At 46.3% G+C, this 21,246-nt stretch overlaps 2 protein-coding genes across 11 annotated transcripts in view; one reads left to right on the top strand and one right to left on the bottom strand.

Annotated features, from left to right (window-relative positions):
- Positions 1–915, bottom strand: part of LOC134141656 (protein O-mannosyl-transferase 2-like) — a 38,160-nt gene extending 37,245 nt beyond the window's left edge. For all 6 annotated transcript variants that reach the window (XR_009958687.1, XR_009958686.1, XM_062578001.1 and 3 more), the window contains exon 1: positions 648–915. Coding sequence is in view for 4 of the 6 variants with exons in the window: in XM_062578001.1 (XP_062433985.1) it covers positions 648–880 (233 nt within the window). In the remaining 2 variants the exon portion in view is untranslated. The remainder of the gene's footprint in view (positions 1–647) is intronic.
- On the top strand, positions 614–18,181 carry LOC134141657 (maleylacetoacetate isomerase-like). Of its 5 annotated transcripts, none has more exons than XM_062578006.1 (10): positions 614–890; positions 2,132–2,333; positions 10,630–10,681; positions 11,613–11,680; positions 13,589–13,669; positions 14,152–14,277; positions 14,909–14,984; positions 15,854–15,906; positions 17,232–17,281; positions 17,773–18,181. In XM_062578006.1, exons 2-10 carry the CDS (start codon positions 2,280–2,282, stop codon positions 17,897–17,899), a joined length of 687 nt encoding a protein of 228 aa, XP_062433990.1. In that variant the 5' UTR covers positions 614–890; positions 2,132–2,279; the 3' UTR covers positions 17,900–18,181. The 5 variants fall into 5 exon arrangements, with proteins under 5 accessions (XP_062433990.1, XP_062433993.1, XP_062433992.1 ...); XM_062578007.1 differs by lacking the exon at positions 614–890 and adding an exon at positions 10,066–10,153 and having other exon boundaries at positions 1,928–2,333; XM_062578005.1 differs by lacking the exon at positions 614–890 and having other exon boundaries at positions 1,929–2,333.
- The last annotated feature ends 3,065 nt before the right edge of the window (positions 18,182–21,246 follow it).

The following is a 21,246-nucleotide window of genomic DNA, read 5'->3' as shown; positions in this document are numbered from 1 at the left end:
TACTATAGCCATTTCAGGCCACGTCTCTTTTAAGAGTTTGCTATTAGTGCTCCAAAGCTTCCATCTACCTGATTCCAGAAAGAGTTCAGAAACATTAAAAGGTCAACCTGCAATTCACACATCCCAAAAGCTGTCCACCCAAGAGGCCATCTCCTCCCTGCAGCACCTGGAGGCAACAGGCAACAACCTAGAGAGCCAGCAGACAAGAGTCCAGTGGGGAAAATGGCTCTGCAAGGCCAGCGTGCTATCCAGGCACTCTCTCACCATCAGAATCCCACTACATCACCAGCTGGAAATAAAATCTCTTTCCAGCCATGCAAACCAGGGGTGGTCGGGATGTTTGAAAACAGGGATGGGGGAGGCTTCTTACTGATCTGGCATACAGATGAAAACTTTTTCTCTTTCGGATATCGACCAGCAGTAAGTAAGTCCTCCCCCCCTACCCCGCAGAGTGACGAAAAGGCGCTGAGCAGCGCAGCTCCCCGCGCTGCGCATGTCCCTCGCCAGGGACGCGCGGACGGCGGACAGGTCAACTCCCGCCCGGGTTGCCAGGGCCAGTCGCCGCGCCGACCCCGCCTCGCCTCGTGCCAGGCCGCGCCCCCTCCACGTCGGCCGCGCCCCGTTGCCACGGCCCTGAGGCCCTGTACCAAACGTGTGGCGGCTCTGGCAGACAGTAGAAGCGGGAAGCGAAACTGAGCAGGGTGACAAGGCCCAGCGCGGCGTCAGCCCACGCAGGGGCCGCCACACAGCGGGCCAAAGCGGCGGCGGCGGGAGGACAGGGCAGGGTCGGCCCTCCCGGCAGCCAGCGGGACCCCCGCTGCCAGAACGGCACGCCGGGCGGGCCCGACTCGGCCTGGCAGCTCCTCGCCGTCAGCGGCATCCGCAGCCCGGTAAGAGGAGGCGGCCACCGTGCTCCCCGGTGCACAGCATCAAGGGAAACGGAGTAGGCGTCCTGGTGCATTGTGGGAAACGAAGTGCGGGAGCGGGTGCGCGGCAGGAGAGGGCGCTGGGATGTTCGCAATGCACTCTGGGAGATGTAGTTCTCCGCGCAAAACACAGTCCCAGTCTGGACGGGCGTGCTAGCCGGCGGCAGCTCTCGTTCCTCCTCGGCCTTGCACCTCCACGGGCCTCCACGGGCCTTGGAAGAGTGCCCTGGCAGCTGGTTGCACAGAAGCTGCAACCCTGGCCCACTGCTGGCTGGGGGTCCCTAGGCAGCCCTGGCTGTGCAGGGACTGCCTGCTCTCAGCCTGCACCTGCCTGCGCCCCCTGCACACCTGGATGTGCACCTGCACAGGGATGCCATGCAGCACAGCGTACCTCATGTCTGGCCCACAGACTGCTTCACCCTGCCTAGGCCCTGGGACCCACACGGCTTTAAAACCATGCGCACTGCAGAGTGAGGCCAAGGAGTTAATTCATCATGCTAAACTATATTGTGTATGCTTCTGAGAAGCAAGCAGGTATAGTGGGATGCCAGCCTTTCCTACAGCTCTGCAAGCAATAGCAACTAGGGTCTTTGTGACAAAAGTGCCTAAACATGCCATTCTCACTACCCTGCTCTGCGGATGAAACTGTAAGCTGTACCTGCTTTTGGCAGAAGTGTGTTTGGTTGTATTTATAGCCCTCCCTTTTGTATTCTGCCGTGGGAGGTAGTGCTGGCAAACTGGCTGTCATTTAATCCATCTTCACTTTCTGGTCCATCACACAACTGCTGCATTCTTCAAGTGGAAATAGATATTTCAGGGCAAATTTGTTAAATTCAAATTCTAAATATAATAAGAAAACTCACCAGTCAAATAAGGACGTGGCTCCAAAGCTAGTAAGACTTGAGAAAGCAGCTAAAACTACCATTCCCATAACTCTCTGCCACAGCCCATTATTGGCAAGCCCGGGAAGGAACACACACACATCAATGTGATGCAAGTTCAATCCGCTTTATTATTCTGCCTATCTAGCTTATATAACCTTTCCAGCAAGCTCATGCGTCCACGCGCCTCGCAAAGCATTTCTATTGGTTGTCTAGCACTGTCCACGCGCATCTGCTCAGTTTCGAATAGGCTGCTGTGTTGACTCTCTTCCCAGGTGCACATACTTCTGCTTATCTTGGTTTCTCACTCTTCTTGCCTTCAAGGACTTCTTCTTCGGTGACCTTGAACAGCCTGTTGCTTATTTCAGCTCTTCATACTCCTGTAAAATAGCCAGGGCCCCGACACAGGGCCCCGACAACTCTCTGCGAGAATAAACCAAAGAGGACAAGCCCAGGAGGTCTTGTGGTGCACATGCAGGAAGTAAACTGCAGCCCTGAAAGGAAGATGAGTTACGCAGCGGCAAAGGTATTTACGGCTTGCAGTTTGTTGTTTTCATATTCTTACTTCAAAGGTATTCAGTTCCGGTTTGGAGATACTTGGGTTAATTCAGGAGTGGCAGAAGTGGAACTGCAGTAGTAAAGTTTTGGGAATAATGGTGGAGCCAGGTCTGTAGGGAGAAGTACTGTAGGGAGAAGTACTGTTAGGCCTGCTGATAAAAGGAGAAAGAGCAGACAAATACTTCTTACACACAGTTCTTTCTGGTTGAAACTGTGGGCAAAACAGAGGTTGACATTTCTTCTCTGGTTTGTGTTACTTTGTCAGCCCACATGGACTCATTTATTCACACAGAAATTCATTTTAGCCTTCTTGTCTATCTTGGCAGATTACTGGAATCGGGACCTAAATTATTTTCAGATGTCTCTGAAGGTTCAGGAAAGAAATAAGTACTGTTTAATAAAAGGACAGCTGCACAATACAAACAATCACTTACAAGGATTTCTACTATCAGACCCTGGTCTGGTAGCCTTATCTCAAGGGCAAGTAAGGAATTTGACTCCCTGTTAAACAGCATGTATAACAACATAAATCAGACTATTTTGGCGTTTTGTTACACATTGGCATGATGGGGACTCAGCAAAAAGGTGAAAAGATCATGTCTTTTCTAGTATGTCCTGACAACTGCCTAGAAAGAGATGATACCTGGAGCAAAACATATTGGACATAATGGACAGGCTTGGAAACCTCAGAGCTCACTATGCTAAGTTTGGGGTGTCTACCAGCTTCTTGAACAGTAAAATGTATTTCCAGGGGGAAGGATCCTCAGGAATGCTCTATTGTGCTTTATGCTGATTGTCTCTCACAGATGAATTTCTTCAAGCTTTAAGGAATTGAGTCTTATCAGCTCCTTATGAAGTATGGCCAGGGTCACAGCACTGTGCATCAGTGACAAAACTCGGCTTGAATGCAGAAGTCAAGATGAACGTCTTTCCTCTGCTGTCTGCGCCAACTTCCGTACTGTTCCCGAGTACTGGGGGCATCCCCAAAGATGAGAGTCAGAACCTCTTGGCAAGAGGCTCAGGATGCTATGTAGTGACTCTATGGAAAGAACCTTATCCTGCTGTTATGCCCTGCGCTTACAGCTGAATTGACCTGGGCCCAGACTTAACAAAATACCTTTAGGCATTTAGGAGTGTAAAAAGTTGTAAAGCCAAGGCACTCTAGGCAAACCCCCCTACCATTTTTCCTTTAGCCCTGTTCTCTCACAAGCTTGGCATCATTTTCTCCTCTCGAGAAAGCAGCATTGGCTATTGATAGTGTTTATGTCAGTGATGGATTATCACAGGCCTCAACGCAAATGAGTTATCTGCCTTGCCACCCCAGAAGCTGATGAGTTGCTAGCTCTTCCTGGGTTAGTCATTGTGTGATAGGAGGCTTCTTTGGCAACATTTTCAAAGGAAAGAGGGCTGGATCATTGGGGATAAGAAATTCTTTCATTTTTTTAAATCAGAATTGGTATTTAAGGCCGAACCCTTCTCACCTTCATGCCTTTGCTGCACTACTGATGCTGGAAATGAAAACAGAACCAAATAGAAATCTCAGCAGACATCAATCAAACTTTGTCCTCCTGCTAGCCTCCCAGCTCCAACTGATATATCTGATTGTACCACACAGGGTTGTAAATCGAGGTAGTTCACTACCACCCTTGGCCCATGCTCAGTTCTTCCTCTGGGAAGGTGAGGAATAGTATCATTCTGAGACCTGGACAAAGAAAGCACTGAGGAGTAAAACACTCACACTGTCTCTACAGCTTTACTTAACTGACGTTTCCCTACTGCTGGAAGCAAAACAGAATGAATTTAAGAGATTGTTCTAGGTCGTAGGCTCTGGAGACAAAGCTGAAGGAAGGGTTGTTTTCCATATTCTTTTTAGTAAAATCTCCAGAGGCCTTGAAATTATAGCGTGAAGGAAATAGCTTAACACTGTCTAGTTAGAAATAATAGTGCAAGCTGTGAAAAAAACAAAAAGCTGTGGAGAGGATCAGGAGAAATGTCTCTGCCAGTGAGAGTCCAGAGTCCAGAGCACATATGGTGAAGGAGATGAATTTTAGAACCAAAAATCATCAGCAAGTTCTCCAGAAAAGACAGTTAAAAATAATATGTACAAATGCTGTTTGTTTCTGGTTTGGTGTTTGGTATCTTAGAAGTCATGTTTTCTTTTTTCTTCCCTGCAACTGGCCGGTTAGCCATTTATTTTTAAAAAGTATAGCTGAGATTTCTAATGCCCTGATTCCAGAAGCAGAGAATTTAAGAAAATCATTTTGTCTTCAAAAGAACTGCCAGTACTGCATCACTTCCCCTCTGACTTATAAACCATTTCTCTGGTACACTTTAACTAGAGTAATTCAATCAAATGCATACCTCATTTCAAGTTACCTGAATTAATCCAAACTGTTAGAGAGACATCTATATTTACAAAAAGGACTAGAGCAAAGAAGTCCTTAGCGTGTGTCTAGTTTTCTTTTGATGGATTGTGTGTTGATGAGCAAATCTCTGCCTTTCTCTGCCCTGCTGTCAATCTCTGGTATAATTTCTCTGCATTTTGGGAGGGTGGACACACAGAGTGCTCCCTCTGTGTTTTGGGATCCACAGAAAGGAGGAAAGACATGATTATTAGCTTGTTTAGAAATACATGAGTACTCTGTTTGAAGTGTGGAAAGAAAAGACTGAGCCCAGTATTTTGCTCAAACCTGGGCTGGACGCAGAATAACAGCCTCTTCCGGGCATGTGTGGTAGCCAGCCTTCTCACCTGCTCGTCCTGATGAGAGGAGGGCTACAGGCCCCAGAGAGTCCTCCCTGCAAAGGCAGCCCGAGTTCAGGGAGCTGGCAGTCCCTCCCTAGTAAAATCGGAATTCTGCGCATGTGTTTGGTTTCCTTGTACTGTTCCCCAGGGCTGTATTTCTGCCTTGGCAACTGCTGAGAGCCTGGCAGTCTTTCTAGATATCTAATTTTATTCATTCTGGACTGCCGCAGCCCATTCTTGGCAAGCCCGGGAAGGAACACACACACATCAATGTGATGCAAGTTCAATCCACTTTATTATTCTGCCTATCTAACTTATATAACCTTTCCAGCAAGCTCATGCGTCCACGCGCCTCGCAAAGCATTTCTATTGGTTGTCTAGCACTGTCCACGCGCATCTGCTCAGTTTCGAATAGGCTGCTGTGTTGACTCTCTTCCCAGGTGCACATACTTCTGCTTATCTTGGTTTCTCACTCTTCTTGCCTTCAAGGACTTCTTCTTCGGTAACCTTGAACAGCCTGTTGCTTATTTCAGCTCTTCATACTCCTGTAAAATAGCCAGGGCCCCGACACCTCCACCTCTTTTTTCAAAAACAGAGTCAGCTATCCTCTGCATGGACTGCTGCAGACACTGCAATATACAAGGTAGACATACGAGTGATAGTAGCACAACTAACCCCACAGTAATAAATTGATGAACAAGAGAAACAAGCCAAGAGCTTAAGCCTAGCGATTTTAACCAACTTTCCAAGCCCCAAGTCTCCTCCTTCAGTTTACTCATCCCATCCTTTAGATCCTTTATTCTCTTATGAATCGATTCTGAATCATCAGACAAATTCATACAACACATTCCCTCAAACTCTTCACACCCATGCCCACGTGCTAATAATAAAAAATCTATAGCTGCTCTATTTTGCAATACTGCATGATTTACGCTGGCTACGTCTTGAGATAATTGATCTAGAATGTCGGAAGTCATGTTAAGTTCATCCTTTGTCCATACATGAACCACACCAGTTAGTCCCAACCACCAAGCCCACTGCGCCTTGATGTTTCTGTAGGCAACACTTCTGGGTTTGCTTCAGCACCCTGTAATGCCTTTGTTGTTTCGGCTTTCTCCTTTGTCAGCCACGGCCGCACCCACTTGGCTGGTATCCACGTAGTTCTATCCCCTGCAATGACACAAGCATATCCCCTTCGCCAGGTTACTAATTCCCTGGGACCTTCCCATTGTTGGTTCTGCGGATTGAAAACCTCCACCGGAACCTGTTTTCCCGAAAAATCAGCGGTATTTTCGGAAAAATGTGCAAAAATGGATATTTTGTCATCTGTACGGGGGTTCAGCCAGTTTAGAACATAACATGTTTTACAGGTTACATCATAGGGGCTGAGCTCCCCCTCTTTTTTCAAAACAGCCAAAAGGCGTTTTAAGTCCTGATGATGTCGTTCGATTATTGCTTGTCTGCCTGAATTGTGCGGTATCCCGGTGATGTGGGTTATATCCCACCGTCGGAAAAACCTTTGGCACACTACACTTTTGTATCCAGGTGCATTATCCGTTTTTATCGTATTTGGTCGTCCTAATACAGCAATGGCCTGCGCCCAATGATGAATCGCGGCCTTAGCACTGGTTGAAGTGGCCGGGGTTGCCCAAATGGCCTTAGAGCACGTGTCTACTGTGACATGCAAAAAATTCCATCGCCCAAAAGGCGAAAATTCAGTTACGTCTGTCTGCCAAACCTGTCTGGGTTGAAGACCTCGCAGATTAACAACTCCCTCCGCCTGAAGGGGTACTAATTTTGCACAATCGGGACAAGCGGCAATGATAGCCCTCACTGTAGACCGGGGTGACTTGAACTCTCTTTGTAGTGCGCGTGCAGACTGATGAAAAAAATTGTGCGATTCTGCAGCCCTTTTTTCCAAAAAGGGGTTCGACTCACAAGCCACTGATACGGCCCCATCAATAATAGCATTGCCCTCTGTTATTGGTCCTGGTAATGTGTTGTGCCTTTGAATGTGCGTGCACCAGAATCGGTGTCTATGCTGCTGCACTAGGTTCCACAGTTGGATAAAACTTGCAGGGCCTTATTTGTTATTTGGCCAATAATGGACCGCGAAATGCACGTGACATCTCCCACGACATACAGTGAGTCTGCTATGATGTTAATTTCCTGCTCATCAAATTCCACAAATGCCCAGATCACCGCTTTTAATTCTAATAACTGTGCTGAGGCGTGTTCCTGTCTTACCTGGGTTTCCCACTGTTCCTTCTTCCTTATCGCATATCCATATTTCCCTGTTTTGCTACTAGCGTCTGTAAAGACGGTCACTGCTCCTTTCAAAGGTTCCTGACTAATCAGGGTTCTTTCCTCCATTACCAGGGCTGTGTTAAACAGTGGATGTTTTGGATAATGATTATCCACAGGTATTCCTACTGTTGATAGTGCAAACACTACACTTTCTTGACACCATTCTTCCATTAGTTCTAAGGACTTCACTAGCAACACAATCCTATCCGGTTCCCTGCCTGCTATGGTGCGAAGACGCTTCCTGGCCTTAAGCAAGATAGTTCCTATAGCTTCAAACCTTTGTGTAATGGTGTTTCTCAGATGGCTTGCTAAAAATACCCATTCTAGAATCTGTAAGTGACCCTGATCATTCACCTGCGCTATAACGGCTGCGACCTCCCTATGCTTGTTATAAACGACTATACTCACTGGCAAATTTTCTTGGTACCGATAAGCCGCAGTGCCGGCTATCTTTTCCTCTATCCCTTTTATTTATTTTTCTATTTATTTATATATTATTATTATAAATTATAAATATATTTATAATCACAATTATAATATTGTAATTATAAATATATTTTTATATATATTTATTATTATTATTATTATTATTGTTATTTATCTATTGGTTCCCATGTTGGTCCGTCCGCTCTTTATATAACTGGCATGGCCATAGGAGTAAACAGAAACTCTCCCTCCAACTTAGCATTCTCTATAAGGCCCCTGTAACGTGTGGCGGGGTTAAAATTCGGGTCATGAGGTGGCGCCGCGCCCTCATCTTTGCCTTCCTTTCCTGCAGAGCCGAACAGTTCCCTCTCCTTGCCACGCACCACCGATTGCAACCATGACGACACCCCTTCGCCTTCTCCGGCTTCCTCCCCCGTGCCTCCAAGCTGCCGCTGTATCTCAAGCATTTCTTCTCTTTCCTGCCTGCTGAAACACCCATCCGCCCATCCGCCCCGAACTTAGATTGCAAATAATTCTGTGCCTCATCCAGTGTCATTTCTCCCTCCTCTACCATTCTCTGCAACCAACGTTTCTGCCGATTCACCCCGTCCGGATTTACCCCTTTTGTCCCGCGGCCCGCCCCACAGCCGACCGCCCGACCCGACTCAAATTTGTCAATCTGTCGTTCAATGTTCTCTACCCCCTTTACGACTGAATTATGGGCAGCCTTATACGCTGCTTGTATGTCCCTTCGTCTCGATCCCCGATCGAGATGCTTCATCTGGTCCAACAAGGCAGTCATCCTGTCGGCTTGGCCGCGGAGCTCTTGACGAATCTCTCTCAGCTGCTCTTGGTCCCCTGACTCATCATCCGGCAATGGGACTTTTACTGGATCAATGTCCATATTCGCTGGGGGAGCGGTAGACGCCGGATGCTCCTCCCCTTCCCAGGGTGGCAGATCATTGTCTGTCTCCCCCCAAGCCTCCTTTTCGGCTATGGACAAGGGACAGGCACGCAGGGAACACTTGCAATCATCATCGTCAGGCACCTCCTCAAACTGAGGTCCCGAGCCACTCACAGCTGTCCATTCTAAGTCTCCCGAGCCCTCCTGCTCCTCGCTAGTACTTTGTACGGCGCTGCAAATGGCAGCAGCAACAGCCGCCTCCCCATGCAGCTGTTCCAGCATCAGTCGAACCGGTCGGTAAATCTTTGCTAACAACCGCGCCTCCTTAGATCACGCTTGCACGCTCTCCCACAGTTCCTTTCCGACTCGTTCCCATGCTTCCAGTTTGTATACTTGCGGGGCTTCTACTATAAGCCCTTTTCTTCGACACCACAGAAATAAATCAGTTAAGTCCGACTTCGTTATCTGTGTGTCTGTTTTCCGAGCCAATTTCAACAGGCTCTCTATTGCTGCTTGCTCTATCGCTGATGCAGCGAACCCCATCCTGCTTCCCTGACTCACTGGTCAGTCGTGGCCACAATCCGCCTTTCTTCGGGCGCCCAGCTACAGTCACTGGCTATGCAGGATCCTTGCCCGCTTACGGCTCCACTCCTACCCCAGTTGGTCTCTGAGGATCACGTCGGGGTCACCAGATGCCGCAGCCCATTCTTGGCAAGCCCGGGAAGGAACACACACACATCAATGTGATGCAAGTTCAATCCACTTTATTATTCTGCCTATCTAACTTATATAACCTTTCCAGCAAGCTCATGCGTCCACGCGCCTCGCAAAGCATTTCTATTGGTTGTCTAGCACTGTCCACGCGCATCTGCTCAGTTTCGAATAGGCTGCTGTGTTGACTCTCTTCCCAGGTGCACATACTTCTGCTTATCTTGGTTTCTCACTCTTCTTGCCTTCAAGGACTTCTTCTTCGGTAACCTTGAACAGCCTGTTGCTTATTTCAGCTCTTCATACTCCTGTAAAATAGCCAGGGCCCCGACACAGGGCCCCGACACTGGACAAAAAGCTAGAGAAATAAATGATTCCTAAATATGATTATACCTTCAAAGCTGGTAATTGCTTTGATACCAGAGTTGGGGCTTCAACAGATGAGGATGCAGCAAATTATAGCCACTCAGTTGCATGTGTCTGGCTCCACTTGTTCTGTCCTGGACAGAGATTTGGGGGCATGGTCCATTTCTCATTGGCTTTAGGAGAAAAGCCTTCCCCCACCCCATCTGAGTTGAAAAGGAAAGGAGCAGTTGTTCTCATCCTCTGCAGGGGATTGCATACATTGACCATGGCGTCTGAAAAGGTGAGACCTTGAATGCAGCTGAGGAAGCTGTCTCATGCTGGAGTTCAGGTAGAGGTGAGTTCCCTAAACACTTGGCACTCACCTGGAAGAGCAGTGGCTCTTCTCATTTGGAAGAAGGCCTGGTCTGGCCTTGCCAGACTGGAAAAGCCATTTCATGCCACTCAAATCCTCTCTGCAGCTGCTAGGCACACTTAGCAGGGAATTTGCTTTAAAATCTGTGAGAGGGTAGAAGATGGTAATATCTGATAGTGACGAAGAGGGGAGCTTTGTTGGGGGTTATTTGAACACAGCTTGCATACTGCTGAAAACATCAGATGCAATGAAACATTCAGAGGGCTTGCATGAAAAATAGTGACATTAGCTGTAAGCTCAAACCAGAAACAGTCACTTTATAAAGGGGAGCTCTCCCCGAAAAACTTCATCTCATGTATCATATAGTTCCTGAAATGCCTTCTGTTCATGCTGTGCTCTCCTTAAAATATTCTAGTGTTGCCATGACAAAATGACCTGTTCTGTCTTTTTCTTCTCAGCCGATACTTTATAGCTATTTTCAAAGTTCCTGCTCTTGGAGAGTGAGAATTGGTAAGATCCAATTTTGATACCTGTTTTGCTGTCTTGCCTGTATTGCAGTGTCCTCTCCTTCACTAACCCAATTAATCAGTAACTTATTGAAAGAGAAATCAGCAAACATGAACCTAGAACAGTGCCTCTGCATTACCTCCAGCCCCTCTGGAGTGGGGAGAAAGGGAATAAATACCACAGCTCACCTGGAGCTGAGGGAAGGGAGAGGAAGAGAGAGAAGAGTTTAGCAGGGAATCTGAGGATAATTCCTGTAGCTGTTTGAAATTCAAGTGGCAGTGGGAAATGGGAACCTGCTGGGGGGAAGAGGGCTGCTTGGTTGGGGCAAACGTCTCCCCAATTATCCAAAACAGACAGCAGAAGAACAGCTGAATCCTTTTCTGTGGACAAACCTCACAGGAAAACCTTTGGAAGATTTTTCCCTCCCCTTGACATTTTTTTGCAGATTGTCTCTGCAACTAGTTAGAATTTCTCCTTTTGCAAATCTAACACAATGCAGATGGCTGTTTCCTCTAGTCTTCAGTGAAGCCCTACACTCTGTTCTTGTACAGATACTTCCTCAAACTGTGGTGTCCCCTAGTCTTGAAAGCTAAGCCGGACTGGGCATGGTCACTACATGAGCTGAGAAGTCTCAGGAAATGTTTTGCGGATGAGCACAGAGCCCATCAGGAGGAGCTGCACTGCAGAGGGTTACCCAGCTTGTTTTGAACAGTTTTTCCCAGGGCTGATGCTTGGTGCCTTGGTCCATGGTTTGCCAGAGCACTGTCCTCTCAGAGGACACAGACCCCCTCTCTTGAGAGACAAAGTCTTTTTTGGTTTTAAAAACACGCTTTTACAAATGGAGAGGTAACATTTCCCTGAGCTCGTTTCCTAAAAAATTGAACTTCTTGGACTCAGTGTGACTGTCTGAAGCTGTACATTGTGTTCTCCCTAGCACTGGCTTTGAAAGGGATTGTCTATGACCAGGTGCCAGTGAACCTCCTGAAGGACGGGGGGCAGCAGGTAAGGATACAGCTACCACTGGTCTTCCTGGGGGAACACGAACTTGGGATCATTAGGAGAACTGAGATTAGCACTAGAAAGTTCAAAGGAAAGTCACTATTCCTGAAGGCTTCTCTGTAATTAATTCTTGCTTTCAGTCAGTCTTCCATGGCCTGCAAGGCAGAGAAAGATGACTGTGAGACTAAAGGTTTTCTCCTCTCTTAAATGTCTATGACTGAATTTCATGATATTGCTGATCTTTTGCCCCTGCTTATCATGATGTAACTGAGCACATCTGGATGAGGGGACAGAGTGCCTCCTCAGCAAGTTTGCTGATGATACCAAGCTGGGAGGAGTGGCTGATAGTCCAGAGGGCTCTGCTGCCATTCAGAGAGACGTGGACAGGCTGGAGAGTTGGGCAGAGAGGAACCTCCTGAGGTTCAACAAGGGCAAGTGCAGAGTCCTGCACCTAACAAAAAATAATCCTAGGCACCAGTACAAGCTGGGGGCTGACCTGCTGGAAAGCAGCTTTGCAGAGAAGGACCTGGGAGTGCTGGTGGATGACAAGTTGACTATGAGCCAGCAATGTGCCCTTGTGGCCAGGAAGGCCAATGGTATCCTGGGGTGCATTAGGAAAAGTGTTGCCAGCAGGTCGAGGGAGGTGATCCTGCCCCTCTACTCAGTCCTGGGGAGGCCTCATCTCAAGTACTGCGTCCAGTTCAGGGCTCCGGAGGATAAGAGAGACATGGAGCTACTGGAGAGAGTCCAGCGTAAGGCTACAAAGATAATTAGGGGAATGGAGCATCTCTCCGATAGGAAAGGCTGCAAGAGCTGGGTCTGTTTAGCCTGGAGAAGAGAAGACTGAGGGGGGATGTTATCAATGTGTATAAGTACCTGAAGGGAGGGTGTCAAGGGGATGGGGCTGAACTCTTTTCAGTGGTGCCAAGTGACAGGACAAGAGGCAATGAGCACAAACTGAACCACAGGAAGTTCCGGCTGAATGTGAGGAGAAATTTCTTCACTGTGAGAGTGACAGAGCACTGAAAGATGTTGCCCAGAGAGGTTGTGGAGTCTCCTTCTCTGGAGATACTCAAAGCCCGCCTGGATGCAAGCCTTTGTAACGTGCTGTAGGTGACTCTGCTTGAGTAGGGAGTTTGGACTAGAGGATCTCCAGAGGTCCCTTCCAACCTTACTGATTCTATGATGTATAATCTGGCATGCAGAGTTCAGAGACTGCAGTGCATTTAAAATGCAGTGCGTTTTAAACACAAACTGTGCCTCACTCAGCACCAGAAGGTGTATGTGTTGGGGGTGGGGGGTGAACAGGAGGTCAGAAAGAAGCTAAATGACATGGCAGGGACTGCAAAATGTTCCCCCTGAGAACCTTTTTGTGGGAGCCATGGGTGGGCATCATAGGATAAGACTCTGCTCACGTGTAGGGTAATGGTTAGGGTTAGTAGAGAGAGCCTGGAGCTGCACCTGGAATGGAACTGCCAAAGGAAGCAGAGGACTGGCAAAAAAGATCCCTCCTGAGAACTTTTCCATGGGGGCCATAGCTGAGAGTTGTCGGCTAAGTAGTACCACCCAACTTGGTGTGCCATTATGGGCTAAGACAGTGCTGGGAAAATAGAATAGTAACAGTGATGCTGCCTTGGTACCACCCATCTTGAACTTTGTATTACCAGTTTATCAAAAGGTGAGGCAGTCTGTCCTTTGATAGACAGAACCCTGAGCCCTAGTGGGAGCCTCCTGTCGGCTAATAATACAACATAACTTACTGGAAATGGTATGGAGGTAGAGGGAAAAGCTAGGTTAAAAAAAAAAAAAAAAAAAAAAAAAAAAAAAAAAGTTGGTAACTGGATTCTAGGGGAAGAAAACAAGGAAGAGGAAGAATTTCTGGTTGCAGTAATCTCAGGTTTGTTTCCTCAGTTTTCTGCTGAGTTCAAGGCACTGAATCCAATGCAGCAAGTCCCAGCCTTGAAAATTGATGGCATCACCCTTTCTCAGTCGGTGAGTTACCAGACACATCTTAACCATTCATTCCAGCCTACTGCCCAGACTGGAAGGGAGGACTTTGCTCCATCTCTTCCCCCAGAATACCAGGTTTGTACATTAGAGAACAGATGGCATTTGTGATGAAGAAGTCAGTCTTACCAGAGGTCAGAAATAGCATGTAGCTGCTGCTGGGAAACTGCTGTCATGTATTCAGGCTCAGCTTGGCCTTGGTTCAAAATCCCACCTTTTACTGAGCAGTTTGTAGTCTGTCTTAGATGGCTGTCGCATGGTTTGTCTTAAATCACAGCTGGGCTAAACCACAAGGTCTCAAGCAGTTATCAAAGAGGATATTTTGTGGCTTGTATTGGTAACAGATTCTATTCAAAAGCCGTTATTTTCTGTTGGATCAACTAGGAACTCTTGTCTCCTAGATATTTAGGCCCTATATTTTTATTCCACTCTCCAATACCATCCCCTTATGTCTTTGCTCATTACAGATCGCTATAATTCATTACCTAGAAGAAACCCGGCCTAACCCCAGGCTCCTACCCCAAGATCCAAAGAAGAGAGCCCAAGTCAGGATGATCTCAGATCACATTGTCTCTGGCATTCAGCCACTCCAGGTACTGCCTTATCATATCCATGCAAATAAGAAAACCAGGACTAGCTAATAGAGCAGCAGCCCTTAGACTATGTTAGCAGATGAAATCTATGCTTCATCTAATATGCCAGTGGAAACAGTACATATTTCCTACAAAGAAAATTCTGTAGGATGCCAGAATTCTTTAGCTTAGCCCATAAGGTTTCACTGCAAGTTTTAAGATGTTTCAGGGAGAAGACAGGCCAACCCCTAGGGCACTGGCAGGGAGATATCCAGGAAGATGCTGTAACAGAAGGACAGAAACAGGTTGTGCAGAGAGGCTGTGAAGTCTCTGTCCTTGGAGATATTTAAAACCTAACTGGGCATGATCTTGGGCCACCTGCTCCAGCTGACTCTGCTCTGAGCAGCTGGATTGGACCAAATGATCTCCAGAGGTCCCTTTGAACCCTGACCCCCTGTGATTCTCTAACAGTCCCAGGAGAGAGATATAGCCAGGTAAATGGTTCCTTCAGTGAGGATGAGATCAGGGCTGACCCAGCAGGCTGAGCTCAAGCTGAGCACCTCCTAGTCTTCCCTCTCCCTCTCTTGGGGAGACATTGGCAAGCTTCAGCTCACAGCAGTCACTCTAACCTGGAGATTTCTCACCTTGGCAGAACCTGAGTATCCTGCAACGAATGGGGGAGAAAAAAATGGAATGGGCTCAGCAATGCATCACATTTGGCTTCCAAGGTGAGTCCCACATCTGACATGATCACCACTTCGACTGACCCTTCAGAACTCTGTGGGGCAGCATGCTGTACCACTGGAGTCCTACTTTCTCCTCAGCCAGAACAACAGGCTTTCCTAGGCTGGTATACTAGTGTCCTGCCGTGCTGGGAAAGACGAGCTCTTCCTGCCCAGAATATTTCATCTAGGACTGGTAGCTCTGCAGTGCCTCCAAGGAGGGAGCTTGTCCATATGCAGTGCCACTGCTGTGCATGGAAGAGGGAAAGCCTGGAGCTGTCCTGAACATCATGGCCTTCATTTCACCTTGAAGCGTGAGGGCTGACAACACTGTCCTTTCCTCCCTGCTGCTTCCAAGCTACTGCCTTTTGCACTTAAGTTCCTATATTAATATGTTTTTGCCTTAAGCCAAAAGACATCTTGTGGCAAGTAGCAAAATATTTCTTTAGCTCCTTGTGAAAAATAGGGTGCAGTTTCACAAAACCCTTTCCCTCCACGTGCTGGAATGGCAGGCTCATCATTACATCTGGACAGACACAAACTGACAGAACCTTTGTACTTCTCCCCTTCACACTCTTACATATCTTCTTACTGTGCTCTTAGTACGTCAGGTGCATTGCCTGAAGCAGCTAAAATCATCCTGGATCCCAGATGGCTCAGGGGTCATAAAGACTCCTATAATTCTTCTGTGGTAAGATTTCTGTCTTTTCTCAGTTCTGACTCAGATCACTCCTCTTCATGCCTACTAGCTTAGGGTTGAAATATTCTTGTTCAGATTCCCAGCTATAGCATCCCCCAGCCTCTACATGCAGTTTCATTAAAGCTTTGAAATGAGTTTCCTGTGGCTGACCCCAGTGTTCCACCTCTCTTGGCAGCACTGGAGCAGATTCTGCAGCATACTGCTGGATGCTACTGTGTGGGGGATGAGGTAAGTAGCTGAATGTCATGCATAGCTGGAGAATCAGAAATCTCTGCATCTTACATAAAGTAGAAAAGAGTTAACTGTGGAGACACAGGCAAAACACATCCTGTGCCTAGAGTTGCTCGCTGTTCCTTCACCATTAAGAAAACAGCTGCATGGATCCTACTTAGGCCATTACTGACTTACAGATAGTCATAGGGATGTTTACTTGTCCCTGCCTGCTGAGCAACCTGCTGTGGCCAGATTGTGCAGATGCATCTAGGATCTGGAAACTGACTGCCACTAAAAGATTAAGTATCTTTTCGTCAATCAGGAGATTTGGAGTTCAAAGTCTCCCCTTAATAGGGCCAAAGCTTGGTTCAGGAAAAAAAAAAAAAAAAAAAAGTCAATTTTTAACTGTGAGACCTTTGGCCAGGTTGCATCGTATTTTTCTGCTGTGTTTCTCCAACTTTAACATGGACACATTTCAAAACATAACACGCAAGCTGTTTTGACCCTTTCCAGGCTAAGGGCCACACAGACCTGTTCCATTTAGCTGTCCTGTTTGGCAGGCAATCAGATCTTCCCTATAAAAGGCCTGTCAAGAAAAACAGACTCATATCCTGTGAAGCAGAGGATTGTATGGCAGGAGACTTTTAGGACTGGAGCCCTTGGTAGCCAAAAACTAGTTGCAAGATCTTATGCTGGAGAATATCCTGTGTCCTGAAAGATATCCAGAACTTCACGGCCTGGGGAACAGGACGGCGGCAGCTGTCATCTGTGCAGAAAGGCAGCTATTTATAATATACTTTAGTTTTTTTCAGATTGTGTGTCCCTGAGTGTGTGTGCAAAGGCCTATCACACAACAGGTCTTGATCTTGCCTGGAGCTGCTTGATGGTCCTCCAGTCCAAACAAGCAAGACTTACTCATCTTTCCCCCCGCCATTACAAACTCATTGGCAACCGCCATCACTACCCCCGCCATCTCCTTCCTCTGCAGCCTACCAGCAAGACTTACTTGCTCAGTGGCAGTTGCAATGGAAGCACAATGTTGCTGAGGTTGCTACAATCAGCTTGTAAATAGGAAGCTTCCTACAGGCTGATGGCTTCTTGTACTAGTGACTCCTATGAGGTTCGTGTCCTTGCACCTTTGAGGTATTTTCAACGCTTGATTAAAAGATGGGGCTGCCATGAAAAGTCCTCTCTTCACCCCAGAAATGCATGGAAAACCTTATCAAATGCTACTGGCTGATAAAGTAACAGTTGTTGTGCTGTCAAAGCCTGCCACCACAGTGGAGGGTGACGGGACAGGCTCTGGATTACTTTGACCCTTTTTCTCTGCTCCACTGCAGGTGTCCATCGCTGACTTGTGCTTAGTGCCTCAAGTTTTCAATGCTGAAAGGTAATAAAGGCTAAGCTTGAGGAACAAGAGGCTAGACTGTCTTCCCAGAGGCTCCAGGAGTGAAAGCTAATCTGTGTCCCTGGAAAACCTAAGGCTGTCCACACTCCACATCCTCCCTCCTCTTTGCCCTGTATTTACACTGCACACAGAGGGGGAAGAGCAATCTGACTGAATTTGTAGAGAACACATACCCTGTGCAAGTAGGGTCTGTGTAATTCCCAGGAGGTAGTCATCATTAGGGAAGAAAGCATAGTGGATTCTTACTGTATGCTGAACACTGCAGAAAAGCCTAGTGAAAGAGAAGAGCTAACTAAGCTTTCCTCTAGCTTTTATTTTTAAATTTACAAGAATCTACCCTTTCTCTTAATGTAAACATATTTCAGCTGTGAGATTCTCGCACACTAGGCAGGTACAGCACAGTGCTTTGCCCTGTACACAGCTGCACTCGCTGTCCAGCTGAGAGTACCTGATAATTTTTTTTCCTTTTGCAGATACAAAGTGGACCTGGCTCCATATCCCACAATAACCAGAATCAATAAAGCTCTCCTAGAGTTGGAAGCATTCAAAGCCAGCCATCCATCCCGGCAGCCAGATACCCCTGCAGAACTGCGAGCTTAAAGCCCTTTTACACATTAAATCAAGAAAGCTGGAGTGGCAAAGAGGACAACAGCTAAAGGTTGAGGAGGATTTGAGTGCCAGCAGGAAATACTCACATCTCATTGTCACCTGAATGGAATGAAGGAAGGACAGAGGGAAAGCCCTGTTGCTCCAGAAGTAGCCTGCATGACTCAAAAGAGCTATCACTGTGCTGGAAAGATCGCAGCTACTTCTGACTATGTTTTTCTATTTTATCTCTCTCCATGAAGCAGAATAAAAGAGAAGCATCCATAACTATTAGAAGCCCGTTTTGTATGGTTTTGGATTAGGGAACATAGTCAAAAACATGTATGGGTCATCTAGCCAATTCTAGACGCCCCCCGCCCCGAGGCTTCTCCTTTCCACCAGCCATGGAAAGGACATCAGAGAATGTGGCAATGTGCTGCTGATCCAGTAAGCCTGCTTGTCCTTGCACCTGCCTTAAAGCTATGGCATTGTCAATGCCATGGATATAAACACTAAGGGATAGACCCTGACAGAAGAGATTATTGTTGGATCCCATTGTTTTTGCTAGAGCCAGCTGTCAGCAACTCTGCCCCACCTTGCAATGACAAGAAAATTATTATTTGGAATAGCCAGGTACGTCTTCCCTTTGTCCACCAACTTGCAGAATTAGTAAAGGTCTGTCTGGAGCAAAGCTAGGTGGTCATGCCACAGTCACTGAGTCAAGACAACCAGCTCACTCCCTTATGCTGAAAACAATGGTGTTTTCTTCCTTTTCCTACTCTCAGACTCTGCTCTAGGTGCTTTCCTGGTTCTCAGCTGCAAACTATGTCCCAAGGGAACCTCACCCCAGATTCCCTCCAAGCCAGAACCATGCTGGTACTCTCACTGTGAAGAACTTCCAAGTGGCAGCAACCAAATCCCATTCCACTCATCCCAAATAAAACCAAACACCTGAGTCACCTTCACAGCTGAGAGCACCCTGGGATGACAGCCCAAAAATCTGTAGGGCAAGAAGGGAAACTAAAGCTTGTGACTATCCATGATCCTGTGCAGGCTCAGCTAAGATCCCACTGGTAATTTTGGTATCTAAGTCCAGATAGCAAGCCAGGGATACGGGAGGGAATTTCTGACAGTCTGATGCTGTATATCCAGCAGCCCTAAGAGGGCAATGCTCACAGGCCTCTCATGCTTGATCCTTTATCTCCCCAGTGATCAAGAACAGCAATCAACCCTTCCCTGAACACTTTTTCTTCAAGCTATTTAAATACAGTCTTATCCATAGATAATGATATGAGATAATCCTCATGAGCAAGCAACTATAAGGAAACTATGAACGGGAAACTTTCCATAGATATCTGAAGAGAGATTTTTAATCCTTTAAATCTAGAGGTGAAAAGTGTCAATATTAAGCACCAGAGGGAAAGGCAATATAACTTCATCTGTGTCACCTACAAGGAAGAACTTGGCAACTTGCTCATTTCTCTCCTGTTCTTCAAACATTCTTAACTCTTCCAGAGAATGCAAAGAATTAAAAAAAAAAAAAAACTCAGCAAGTCATTTTTAGCAGACAGAAAAAGGTTTAATTGGGTTCTTGTTTTGTAGGAATTCCGTAGTTCATTTTTTTTCCATTTGAAAACACTCGCTTGCTTTAACAGAAGATAAAAATCTTGTTTGCACAGTGAAAAGTTTATTTAAAGAGGATAGGTTCCAAGACACTATTATAAATCAGCCCTAACACAAACAACACAAACCAAGCCTAGAAGGAATGCAAGCACACTATAGTCTTCGTATGTGCCTTTTGGCAAGACATTCAGTGTTACATCTTATTAAAATATCCTCTTCTCCATTTAAAGCTCTTATCTTGGGAGGTTATGAAAAGCAGCAGGGTAACACAGAGAACTTAGATTTGAAATTACAGGACATCAAAAATACTCACTTCACATAGACTAGGACTGACAGACAACCATTACGTTCACAACAACACAGGTCTCAGAAAGGTATGACCAGCTACGAGACACTCACCATTGAAAGACTATGCAAGCAGTTCGGAGCAGCGAGTCGAGGGCAGATTGCTTCATTCTGAAGAGGGCAGGCAGTCATGAGGGCATCCTAGAGATTGCTGGGAGACCTTCTCCAGCCATTAAAGTTTTCAAAAATAGCTACTAAACTTTAAGGTCATTGCTTGACAAAGCCTTCTTAGCTGTAAGCTAGATGGCTGGTATCCAGCTTCTTGCCCAAGGGATTTGACTCATCAGTAACGGGTGGGCTCAAACTAGACAGCATTCATTCAAGAATCATAAAAGCCTTCCTCTCCCTGCCTGATAAAGGGCATATTTCTTGCAACGATGCATTTGAGAGAAACATGTAAAATTGAGAACAGAATGCAGAAATGCCAAAGGGAGTCAGATTCACTATCCATTTAGTCTGACATTCTGTCCTCAACTGCTGCCAGCACCAGGTGTTTCAGAAAAAGGTGCAAGAGACTCTTTGGAGGCAAATGTGGAATACTCCCACCAGAAGCTCTCCTCATAACAAGATGTGTTTGAACTCTGAAGTTTTATGTACCTTTTAAAAGTTTAGTTAGTATTTATTGAAAATCCACTTATTTGGATAAGTGACCTATCATTTTGATTCCTGCTAAACTTCTAGTTTCTTTCACAGTATAATTAGCCAATGTTTTTAACAGTATCGGTTCTCAATTTTCCATTCTACCAATTCAGATGTAGATCTACATGACATTAATAAATATATCCAGTGTTCTCCCAGATCCGAAAAAATGAGAAATAGTCATTTTTCTCCCACATTTATGTCAAAAATTCTCTGTTGCTTTGGTCTTTCATTCAGTCTTTCAACACATAAGCACACACTGCCCACAATGTGAATGGCCACAAGGAATGCTGATTTAGCTAGTGTTCCATTGGTCCTCAGGCTTGGCATATCAAAAGCCCCATATAATTTTCAAAGGCAAATGTTCTACGGTACCAGCAGATTGGAACACTATATTCTACTACTCATCTTTCAGCAACAAGGCAATCTATTAAAAAGCTTTAATCTCCAAAAACAACCTGTAGGGGCTCTCCTTACCTGACCTTAGGAAGTGCCTCCTCTCTACCCAAACAGGACAGAGAAACAAGGAGAAAAAATACCTTGGATTAATGACATTTATGGCTCTTATTTCAGACATGCACTTTGTTCCTAAGGCATCTTGTGATAAATCCTCTGTAGAGTGGCTTTAGTAAAGGCAGTGAGACAAGAAGGAAGAATATAAACAATGGGGATAAAAATGAACTCATTTAGGGATCCCCTCTCTACCCTTATTCCCCACAAGAGTGGATACTTCTTTCAGCAGCTAGTGATGGGAC

The sequence above is a fragment of the Rhea pennata genome, chromosome 5 (genome assembly GCF_028389875.1).
Source record: "Rhea pennata isolate bPtePen1 chromosome 5, bPtePen1.pri, whole genome shotgun sequence".
Taxonomy (NCBI): Eukaryota; Metazoa; Chordata; class Aves; order Rheiformes; family Rheidae; genus Rhea; species Rhea pennata.
The sequence above is the reverse complement of the archived record's forward strand: the minus strand, read 5'-3'. Positions and strand labels throughout refer to the sequence as shown.

What these genes read in the sequence shown, in the direction of transcription:
- LOC134141657 (XM_062578006.1), top strand. Translation starts at nt 2,280, where the DNA reads ATGCAGGAAGTAAACTGCAGCCCTGAAAGGAAGATGAGTTACGCAGCG. An exon ending in CTGGCATTCAGCCACTCCAG is followed by an intron (nt 14,278 to 14,908) that starts GTACTGCCTTAT and finishes TCACCTTGGCAG; the next exon opens with AACCTGAGTATCCTGCAACG. An exon ending in CATCACATTTGGCTTCCAAG is followed by an intron (nt 14,985 to 15,853) that starts GTGAGTCCCACA and finishes CTCTCTTGGCAG; the next exon opens with CACTGGAGCAGATTCTGCAG.